The sequence below is a fragment of the Melospiza melodia genome, chromosome 14, assembly GCF_035770615.1.
Source record: "Melospiza melodia melodia isolate bMelMel2 chromosome 14, bMelMel2.pri, whole genome shotgun sequence".
Taxonomy (NCBI): domain Eukaryota; kingdom Metazoa; phylum Chordata; class Aves; order Passeriformes; family Passerellidae; genus Melospiza; species Melospiza melodia.
In genome coordinates, this window is record NC_086207.1 from 15,287,252 (window position 1) to 15,299,043 (window position 11,792).

The 11,792-nt window shown below is 44.0% G+C and overlaps 1 protein-coding gene across 3 annotated transcripts in view; it reads left to right on the top strand.

Annotated features, from left to right (window-relative positions):
- GRIA1 (glutamate ionotropic receptor AMPA type subunit 1) overlaps positions 1-11,792 on the top strand; it is a 121,287-nt gene that overhangs the window by 94,242 nt on the left and 15,253 nt on the right. For all 3 annotated transcript variants that reach the window (XR_010029485.1, XM_063168880.1, XM_063168879.1), the window contains exons 12-13: positions 8,132-8,330; positions 8,820-9,067. Coding sequence is in view for 2 of the 3 variants with exons in the window: in XM_063168880.1 (XP_063024950.1) it covers positions 8,132-8,330; positions 8,820-9,067 (447 nt within the window). In the remaining variant the exon portion in view is untranslated. The remainder of the gene's footprint in view (positions 1-8,131; positions 8,331-8,819; positions 9,068-11,792) is intronic.

Consider the following 11,792-nt stretch of genomic DNA (forward strand, 5'->3'; position numbering starts at 1 on the left):
GTCTTCCACGCTGTCTTTGCCTTCCCTCCATTTCCACATGGATCAAAGGAGCAGCTGGAGAGCAGCTGATTCATATGCTCAGATGGCAGGAAAGGGCACAGAGCTCAGGCACACAGCCCTTGCCTTAAACAGCAGCAGCACACTTGATGGCATTCAATCTATTTAATAAAATCATGCAGTAATTCTGATTAGTGCCTACCCAGAAGAGTTGCTGCTTACCCTCAGATCCAAAGGCTAAGCAGCAATAATCCAATCATGGTAATCATAACTTACTACTTTGATCTTCAGATAAAAGAGTCTATAGAAGTGCAAAAGTGTTACATCACTGTTATTTGGACAACTTCAAAGCGTGTTTTATACACTAATGAATTCTCCCAACTCAGTCTGATGAGGAGTAATAGGAGGAGAGTGTGTGAACAGAGGAGTAGAGGGGAAGGATATTAGTCCTCATGTGGTGAAAGAGAAAACCAATACAAAAAAGCACTTGTGCCCTGTGTATAGGTGTGAGATGTGATGAAGAGTACAGCTGCAGGAGCCAAGTGCACAGGATGCTCTCCCAGAGGAGGAATTTTCTCTCCTCTCTTTTCTTGAAGCTTGCAATAAGAAGGAAACTCTCAGGCTGCAGAGAGGAAAACAGAGGGAGGGGGCAGCTTTTCATCTCAACAGTGCTTCTGAAGCCTTAAAAAAAAGATTTTAAAAATCACCAAATGGATCCTGGCAGGTGAAATAGGGGAGAGCAGAAACACTGAATTTGTTTTCCCTTCACAGGATGGGAGTTTTAATGCTAAAACACAGGCACACCTGTGCACATAAAACTCTTCTAAAAACACTGTCTGGGGAGAGCAGATTCATTCCTCACCACTTCTACAAGAGATATAGTATGTCTGTCCCTGTTCAAAAAAGAAAGGCTCCAAACTGAAACTAGAGAAAATCCAACTTGTACGGTCCTGGTGAGGAATCACATTTTAAATTAGAAATGAGAGATAAAATGAAGGGAATATTTGGAAAGATTGCCAAAGTTAATATCTTCCAGTGCAGAAAATACTCTCCTTCCAGAGCAAAGCCTGTCTCTCATCAGACTGGGAAATCTGACAAAAGACAGGAAAAAAATAAAGCAAAATGAACGAAGGCAAGACTCCCTGGAAGAAGTCTGAAGTAGGTTATTGTAGCATTATTGCCCAGAAGTCTCAGAAATAGAGCTCTAGTGTGAGCAAAGGTAGATGGCTAAAGAGGATCTTGGAAAAATGAAGAACTGATGGCACATAATCCAAAGCATATTAAATCTTTTGGGGGAAAAAGCAGCTTTTTCATCAAGTAGACTTTGAAGAAGAGACTGTGGGAGACCATATGGAATCCAGCAACTCAGTAAAGGACATTGGCACAATAGGCTGTTGCTCAAAAAGAAGGATGAGTGCTGTTAAATTTGGGGCCACCTGAGGTTGAGGAAGTTCCTGAATAATGAATCTCCTGGGGCTCTCCAGCAACTGCTTCTGACAAAATTTTATGCTTGTCACCTTGTGAGTTTTTCTCAGCAAAGTGAACAAATGTCATCAGAGTGAGAAAAATACATGAAGAGCCTTTTTCACAGTGAAATTTTTGCTCAAAGGCATGACGAGAGTTGGGGTTTTAATCCTTGTAGTGATAGCTGGCAAAACAGCAGAAGAGGGATGACTTTGCCTTTCTCTGGGGCTGCCAAGCAGCCCCAAGTGACCACGTGTTTCTCAGCAAATCACTATCTAAATATCCATCCCTTCAAGCACCCTGTCTGCAACAGGAAGAGGCACACTGTGTGTATTTTAGAGGATGATCACATCTACCTCTCTGCCTTTCAGCTATACTCATTTTTCCTTAGGTTTCCACCTCATCCCTCTATCCTGGCCCTGCATTTGTACTGTCTTTAGCTGCCCTCTAGAAGAGCTGAGTGCATTATCCTGCAATTTTAGGGTTAAACATCTCATTTCAGCAGCCAGGGATGCTGTGCAGGATGGCAGTGATACCTCAGTCCTGCAGTTCTGCTCTCTTGCAGTATTTTTGTGGGTCCTGCTGAAGTTGAAGAGGGCTTGCTGCCCATGTCAGTCCCAGTTTGTTTGGCATCTTGTGCTTCCAACACCCCTCTAGCTGAGCAGGTGAGTTGTGCTTGCTGAGAACCCTCAGGTGTTGTTTTGGACACACAAGGGCACAACCTGCAAAGTGCTGTGGAGTGCACACATCACCCACGCCCTGCATGGCTGGGCCCGTGTGATGCTGCCTCTGCCTGCTGGGATTCAGTGTCTCAGGAAGGGGAATTGGGCAAAGCAGCAGCTCAGAGGTAAATTCCACCCGGTGGCCATTGCTTCAGGCCACCCACCCAGGACAGGTTCACCAATGTGATTCATCCTCTTCTCCCACAGCTAGGAGCCAAATTAGAGAGATGGAGTAAGCTATCCAGCATCCCATAAAGTAGCAGGGCTTCACAGGGAACAGAAAAACCCAGCTCCTGGATGCTGGTCCTCTGATTAGGCTTAGGCACCTCTTGCCTGTCAGAATGCTAAGTGAATGTCTGGAAAACAGCACGGAGCTGCTCCTGCAGTCATGCTTATACTTAGCACTGCAGTAATCCAGGGCCCAATGAGTGGAGAACCACAAGTGGCATGATGCATTTCTGACTAAGCAGGAAAACTCATTTTAGAATGAGGTTTTGCCCATTAAAGGGAAATTGAAGGGGGAAAAAATGCCAACATATTCTGCAAAAGAAGAGATGAAACAGTAGGAGAGGGAGCATACGCTGCTGTCCAAAGCCATTAGCTTAGGCAGAAAGAAACAGTAAATAAACCATGATTTATAATTAACGCCTCACAGATATACATCCCCCTGTTGAATCTGGGAGATTCTGTGTGTTTGCAGAGATCACATTCAGTTGATGCAATATTTACACTGTGAGCATCCACAAGGCCCCTTCTTAAAGGCACTTCTGCTGGGATTCCATAACCCATACTGCCTTCTTCCAGCACGTTGGATTTGGGGTGAGATGGACTGGCGGGGTTTGCCTGAAATCACAAGAGTAGATCTCCAGCCCATATGCAAAACTGAAGAAGCCCTAATTTTATTTTTTTTTTTTTCTTTTTAACAAGAATTAGAGAAAAAATCCAGGACACAGCCAGCATGGGACTCCCAGTGCCTGTGCACCCTCAGGTTCCTTACCCTGTCTCCCTGGTTAGTGTTACCCAAAGGGAACCAAAATATGCAGCTCTTAGCTCTGTGGAAAAGTTGTGTGATATAAAGAAAGAATTTGTCCCTCTGGGAGAGGTAAATGAGAATATCAGTGGAAAACATTCTTACTTCTGTATTTGTAAGGGCTTTCCTGACACTGCATGTTAAAGCCCAGCACTGCACTCAGGGTTCCAAAGTCTTGTACCAGGAGCTAGGATTCAATAACAAGTAAAAGCAAACTCATATGGCAAGAAAATTAGTAATGCAACATGAAAATAAAAACTTGCATTATGATCCCTTGAATTTTGTGGCAAGAAGTTGTGAACTCATTCAAAACTCTCCATGGCACAGCAGAAAATAAGAGGATAAGAGCTCTGCAGTCTGTACTTGATGGATGCACCCAGAGCTGATCCCAGCTCCACAACCCCACACTGAATTTCTTCCTTTGCCTTTTCAGCAAATCTGGGGTTCATGTCAGGAGGTAAAGTGGTGAGACCAACCATGCCAGATGGTCTGTGACACAGAGGAAAAGCAAAGCTCTTTACGTTGACAGGGTTTCATATTGAAAATTTGCTTAATATAAGAGCAAAACTGGTGCAAAATGCATGCAATTAATCCACTACCGAGCCAGATTTCAGGCAGAACCATGGAATTGTCTAGATCAGTATCAAATTCACAGAGCTGTGTTGGAGATCAGAGACTCTGTGTGGGTAGAAGACCAAAAGTGGATTTGACCCACAATCAGTAGCACAAGCACAGAAGAGCTTTTCTTTCAACAGTTTTGCATAAATTCATTCAGTGACAAATATGTCAGTTGAGCAAGTGAGCCTTTATTAGACTTGAATTTAGCAGCAAATCTGGGAAATCCTCCCAAAGCAACTATGGCTTCAGGATCCCAGATTTGCACTTCTAATTAAAACACTGTCAGTTTAGGTGTAATTCTCCATAAGGAATGGATTTGGGGAGGGGGAAGGGAGAAGTGGGAGAGAACTGAACTGGTGCTTGAACAGTTTTCCAATGAGGTTTATTCTGTATATTTTCTGATGATCTTGTTAATATTTTTTTGCAAAAATATATTGTTCTCTTCTAATAGATGGCAAAGCAGAAGCAAACTCCTGCTGGTTTTCCTACCTTCCATGAGGGATAAGATCAAAGAGAAAATTGTTTGATCAAGGATTGCATTTTGTTTTAAGAAATGAGATTATAGATGCATGATTTTCTATTCCTGTATGATCCATCAATGCTAAGGCTAAAATATTAGAACAAATCTCTTCCTGGGAACAAAGGGAACTTACAATTCCTTTCTGTGTTCTGCTGGCAAAATGCAATTATTTTTGCAAGGAAAGGTTTTTAAAAAGTCATGTAAGTAAAAAAAAAAATCAAAATTATTACTTTCAGCTTAGCCATCTGCAGTATTTTTATTGGGCAGATTTAAAGTAGCACATTTCAGAATTATCTTTTAAATTATATATGCAGTAGGTAAGGATATAATGTACTATAAATGCTAAAAGATAATTATTTGAAAGAGAAAGCAGAAACAAAATTGTTTACTATGTTAAAATTATACCATTTAGTCTTTCAGAAATTAAACTATAAGTAATAGCAAAAAGCAAAGCTTGAACAGACACAAAACAACCATTTTCAGAGTGCTACTTTTAGAGGACATTTGCAACCGTTATCTTTGCATTCCAAATGAGAATATTAAGGCTTTATTTACAATTTCAGAGTTTTCCACGGTCCTGAAATCTTGGTTCCCAGCCAGCTCTAATTTTAAGTAGATTGTGCACTGTGGATAATGAGGGCAGAGTATTTACTACTTACTCCTGCAAGGGTAATGATGGGAAGGAGCATCCTGTTCTTGCCAGTTCTGGAAGGCACAGGCAGGATCCCAAGCCAGGGACAAGAGTGGAGGTGTGTTATTTTACACAGCACAGGCAGGGATAGAAGAAGAAGTCAAGATATCTTATTTTGGATTGTGTAGGAAAGAAGAGTCTAGGTGCAGAGGAAGTAACACAGGTTGAAAAAAGTACAGTCTGGTCTATTTAGATATTTTACCCCTTTTTGCACCCCATTAATGAAAACTTCTTACACTGTTACCGTTGCTTATTTTAGTCCAATTTTATTTAGACCCTGCTGTTTGCAATGATAGTGAACATAAATGAATGCAGAGGTCAAATAGATAGATCCAAATATCTGAACCTTAGCACATCTTTAAAGTCCTAACCAGGGTGCTCAGTCTCACCTGAGCTTTGCAGGGGCTGAGTTACTGACTCCTTTCCACTCAGCAGGGTGCTGATTCCTTCACGTTATGCTTGAACAGGTACAGGGACACGTCCTCGTGCAAGAGGATTTAAACCCCACAGCACCCATTAGTGAGGAGAGAAGGACTTGAGCCAGGGCTCAAGCTGCAGAACATTTCTGTTATACAAGGTCATTTTTTGTTACCCAGCTCCAGAGTGAGACTTTCAAAACCTCGCAGTGACTTCAAAGTACAAAATGCATCTACTCCTCTGTGACTGGTCTTACTAGAGCATAAACATAAATTCTAAGTCCCACTGGTTTTTGACCAGGCTTTTAGCTCCCTAATGTTGAAGTCACTCTTGTCAGAAATCAGACAATATCTCCTAAATTAAAAAGGCACTTTGTAAATGTGCCCTGTGATGGAGGCTCTGCTGTTCATCTGCTGTGTCTACAGAAGGAGCAGAACAAGGTGGTAACAGATATTACCTTTGCAAGCACTTGCCATTTTAAGCAGGCATTGGCTCAGTCTAAACAGACAAGAGAAACCCAACTAGTTCTGTCTAGCCTGTGTTCACTGCTCCTGGGCCAGGCTGTCACAGGGGATCACATCTGTGGAGTGGTGTTCATCATGACTATCATTACAATCCTTATTGCACTGCTCTGTCCTTCCAGATTCTCCATCACTGGCCAGCTCTCCCTTGTGCCAAGTGCTGCACAGCCACAGAGCAAAAGGGCCACGTCCTGTAGATCCCACGGGCTCAGTGTTTTCTCTGCTGTGCATTTCAGCAGTTTTGGTTCACAGCTTCCAGCTCCAGGTCAATCCAGCAATGAGGGCAAGCATTGCCCACTAGCAGTGTCAGCAACAAAACATCACTCGCTCACGAGGCCCCTGCCATGCTGGCAGCCCTAGCAGCTGCTGACCACCTCTCCTCTCCTCCACAGCCTGTGAGAGTGAGCACATCCCTCCTCCTGCCATGAGGAGGAATGACCAGCACCAGCAGCAGGGACAGCCCAGATGAAGCCAGTCCATGATGGACACATGAATCCTGCCTGCATCCTTCTGTCTCCCTGGGGAAAGAAACAGCCCCTTGTCCCTCTTCCCCCAGCCCTCCCTGTTACCTTCCAGGCTCAGCAGACCAAAGTTACTTCTCCATGCTGTCAATGCCAGGTGTGAAGCCGGGAAGCACAAGCCATCTGCAGCTGAGGGCAGGCAGCCCCCTGGGCTTAGCTGGTGGTGAATATCACCAGGATGTTGAGGGTCTGGAGGCAGGAATCTGGCTGACTGCAGCTGAAGGGATTGAAATCAGTCGCAGAAATATCTCAGCTTCATCAGGAAGGAAAGGCTTCATAATTTGCAGCTGGAGATGAATGTGATTATTTGCCATGCAAATGGATTTTGCCAGCTCAAAGTGGCCTTCATCAGCAGAGATTGTTGTATTTGACATTATCTGGTTACTTTTGTTTAATGCCTCTGTGCTTTTTCTGAGCGCTTCCTTCTCTGAGCACACATCATCCAGACTAATTTTCTTCCTCTTCCTCATCAATCTGAAGATGTGTGAGTTGAATCTATAGCTTCCTCCCTCCCCAGTCCCTCTCCAAATATGAAACAAATGGTGAAGCTGTATGTGCTGACAGTCCTGTAGCCTGAGTGTTCTCTGCAGATGGGATGCAAGATGCTCACATTTGTCTCACCTAACTTTAGCCCTTAGCTGGACTGGGATATCTCTGTTACCATCCCATAAACCATATTTCTGCAGAGTGACTCAGATAAGCAAAAAGACAATGCTGAAACATGGTCCCCTGTGGAGAAATAAATGGTGTTTCTCACAGGCAAGTCCTCCTTAGCCAGGCTGTCTGGCTTTATCAAACAGCATTGTATGTTCCCTTCCGTCTGGGACAGCGCTCCGCATCTAGAGAAGGAGCATATAAATAATTTAGACAGAATGCCTGAATGCTGACATCATTCTAAAATCCTCTTCCACTCAAAAAATATTTGAAAAGATTTTAATATTAACGCCTGCTTGACTTATTTGCCTCTATAGCTATCAAATGGTTACAGTTAATTGGCTATTTGAGTGCAGACAGTACAAAACACCTAGATTTTAAAGCATTATTATGAACATCTTGTCTAACCATCTGCTGAATACAAAAGAGAGAATGTCAGTAGGCAAATTATTCATTAAGACCATAACTCCTCTCTGAGCTTCAATATGTCTTACAGAAAAACACAGGGGTTGTTTTTTTAAACTTCAGGCGATGGAGGAGCTCACCAGAAGATCACAGCTGGGCAGTGTTTCTGGTCTGGTTCCATGCTGGTGCTCCTTCCTGCCAGGGTACATGGTACAACAGAGACCTCAACAGAGGCATTGTTGATGGGCATTGCTCCCTGCCCAGCTAAACTTTCTCATAATTATCTCCATGTCTTGTCATTAATATTGTACTCTGAAAGGAATTGAAAACGAAAGCAAATTCTCTCAGTTTATTGCTAGTTTTTTTTCACTGTGAATTTATTTATCCCCACTCTAATTACATCAACACCTTTAAAAGCAAATTAGGAACTGAGACAGACTTCTGGCTTCCTTGGAAGCAGCTGGAGAGTGTAACTTTGGGTAAATGGCCAGGTAATGATGGGCCTGCAAGCACAAGCTGCACCTTTCAGACCTTCCCCCTGCTCCTGCCTGACTCTCCTCTCTGTGCCCAGGTCTCTCTCCGGCCGCATAGTGGGTGGCGTCTGGTGGTTCTTCACCTTGATCATCATATCCTCCTACACAGCTAACCTGGCTGCCTTCCTCACTGTGGAGAGGATGGTGTCCCCCATCGAGAGCGCAGAGGACTTGGCCAAGCAGACAGAAATCGCCTATGGCACCCTGGAAGCTGGCTCCACTAAAGAATTTTTTAGGGTAAAAAGGAAACTTTAATGCAAACGTTTTTCTAAGGTTCTTGTTTGGCAAGTCCTCCAGGTCCGTCCTCTCTCGTCCTCAGCTCAGGTCTGGTTTCTATTCACTTGCTTCCCCTCACCATGTTACAGCCTGCCAGAAGATTGGCAGTGACTCCAGTGCATGTGATATTCTGTAGTTGTGAACACAAATATGGAATATCCGTGAGCCTCCCCACGTTACCAAGGACCTGCTCTGAGCAACTCCAAATGAAACCATCTCCAGATTTCCAGCTTGGCTTGCCCTTGGTTTGATCTGCAACATCACTCTGTATGAGAATATAAAATCAGGGATTGATCTGGGCCCTGGTGCAGAAGTGGTAACAACCTGTTACCCCTTTTGGCTTCCTTGGCCTGTTTGATGTGTGGGTGTTTGTTCAGTCCAAGCTGGAAATCTCAGGGGGCACCCAAACCTCCGTTAACGCTTCTGTTGGGTTTCTGCTGTCCTACGCAGCGATCCAAAATAGCAGTGTTTGAGAAGATGTGGACGTACATGAAGTCAGCCGAGCCCTCCGTTTTTGTGAGGACGACGGAGGAGGGGATGATCCGGGTGAGGAAGTCCAAAGGGAAGTATGCTTACCTCCTGGAGTCCACCATGAACGAGTACATCGAGCAGCGGAAGCCCTGCGACACCATGAAGGTGGGAGGTAACTTGGACTCCAAGGGCTATGGTATTGCCACGCCAAAGGGCTCTGCGCTCAGGTAAGTAGCTTGGGGTTGCTTCCTTCTGCCAAACCACCCAGCAAATCAATGTATGCACACAGTTCAATCTCCATTGCCATGTTAATCAAGCTTGGGGCAAGGAGGTGGGGGAGGTGGAGGAAAAAAGGGTTGTGACCACTCAGTGGGATGTGCAGGGAAGTAAAATGCCCAGCTCCCACTGAGCAGCAATGGGAGTGTCTAATTTTTCAAGCCCTGCATTTGGGAACTGGATCCTGGCTGATCCACTTGCTATGAATGTGTCTGCTGTATGAAGTGATGGCAGGGGGCTGCTGTGGTGTAACCATTGGTTTCACAGAGCTTTATCCAGAAGGGACGCTCATCCTGTGCCATGTGAACTGCACAGCTTTGCAGAGTATGGGATTACCCTGGCTTGGATCCATGCTTGCAGAGGGAGTTCTCATGGGGAAAGCATTTTGGTGTTTCCTAAAATGGAATGCTGGTGGAAGAGGCGGGAAGTCCACTTTGAAAAGCCCTGCAAAGGGTGTTTCATTCCCTGAGTCAATTCAGATCCCAGCAAGCACCAAATTTATAGCAAGCACAAAGGGGTACAAATACTGCATTTCTGAGCCCAGACCTGCAGCTGCCATGTGCCTTTTCCTACTGGCCTGTGAAGTATCTTCAGAGACCTTCCTTTAAAAGGATGAACTCTTTAAGAGCACAAACCCAGGCCTGAGTTGTTAGCAGAGCCTGGGCACTGCAAACAGCTGCACTCATGGACATGAGCATCCAGCATGAAAACTGACCTGCTCAGAACAGCATTGCCACAGTCCACAGACTGGTATTGTGATCTTGAACACGGCAGAAGTATGGTTCCTTTTGGCAGAGGCCATGTCAATTCCTCCCGTTACAATCACGAGGAACATGAGTTGCAATGGTTTAATAAACCATTAGATTACCAAACCATGAGATAACCAAACCAAACTATGAGATTACCAAACCATTAGATCTCAGGACCTGTAGCATTAATTAATCAGAATGATACTCCAATGTATTTCAGTAGTTACTGAGTTATTTGCTAAGGGAAGCCTATTACCAGAAGTGTACGTGTGGCCTTATAGTTGTTTGCTTACATAACCCAATGCAGAGACATTTAATCCATGATCTCTGGATTTCTAGAAACCAGATTTTTACCAGATGACCATTTGCAGAAGGATCTGTCTGGTCACACAGTGCCCAAGCCAAAGCCAGCCCAAAAAATCAAAGGTGCATCAACTGGTGGTGGACAAGACCCAAGGATTTTGATTACTACAGTCCTTCAGTCAGCTCACACTCAACTGAGCACTTCCAATACCAGCAGTAACTTTAGAGAAGCTGGTGTGGCCTCCTGCAGGTGACAACCTGCACCCCCAGTGCACATGGTCCAGAAGGCAATTCTTGCATCCAGGGCAGTTCAGGCTCTGAAATGACTCAGGTACCTCCAGCTGAAGGTGGACATATTCTCACAGCTTTGAGATGCTTTCTATTGCACACCTTCCACTGTTTGTTTTCAGTCTTGCAAATATGGAAATTAGGATCCAGGGATGATTCTATTTAATTAATTACTTATTTAAACATCAGTCTTGGATCCTAATTTTGATATTATAAAAACAAACAAACAAACAGGAACATCCTACCTGTCTTGTAATTTTCGGCATGGGAAAGAGCCATTTTTCACGCTTCAAAGAAAAATAAACCACAAGAAAGAAAATCACATCAATCATTTTACTTTTGCAACCCCAAACATCCCTCTGCTAGGCATGACTCCAAAAAATTTCTAACATTTCTTTCTGTTTCCTCTTTTTCATCCTGGCTGCATGTAGAACAAATTTCTTATGGGCCTAATGGCAAAGGAGGAATGCTTGATTTTCCATCTGATGGTGTTTCTTTGGAACAGTTCCTGTCCATTTTTTTGTCCCATTGTGTCTGTTTTGTTCCTGTTGTTTTAACTGTTTTAATCTCAGTAGCTCCCTACAGTCCTCATGTAGTGTCTGTTCTCCCCCTGGGGTCCTGCTCGTGAGAGGTGGCCCTGAGCAAGGGGACAGCCCTGAGGTGTCTGCCCAGCACGGCCATCCTGCCTCCCACTCAGAATCCATCTTCACCCACTCCCATCCACAGAGCAAAAGCTCTGAGCCAGGATTGCAGGAGGTTTGTGACCCAGGTCTATCTTGTATCATCAGGCGTGTTTTAGAACCTGGGCATTGTAGCTAGACCAGTTTTCCTGCATTTAGGATAGCTGGTTAGGAAAGAATCCTAGAGAGAAACTACAGGAACATTCACCATATATTTTTCTTGCTTCTACATGGGCAAACAATGTCAGGATGCTGCCACAAATGAATGAAAACAAGGTTGATAATACAGAAATAATTCTACATGTGGTAGTAGGTGCAAACAGCCTTTTCAGAAGATCAGAATCTTTCAGAAGATTTGGTCTCTTGGACTGCTAAAAGAAATTACTTCTTCCTCCTAGGTGAATCTGGCTTTGAATATCTTTGGCCTCTAGATGTTAAACATTTAGTTATATTCAAGCATGTCTGAGAAGGGCAGTAATGGGAGGGCAGAAATTTCACTTTTCAACACCAGTGAATTCAATCTGTGATCCTGCCTGACATGAGATAGTCACCCTGCTGCAAAACACCCATTTACCCAGCAAGAGATCCTCTCCACTGCTGGACAAGTAATCATAAAGAAGGAAAAAAGCCAATTTTTTCAAAATAGGGTAAATAAA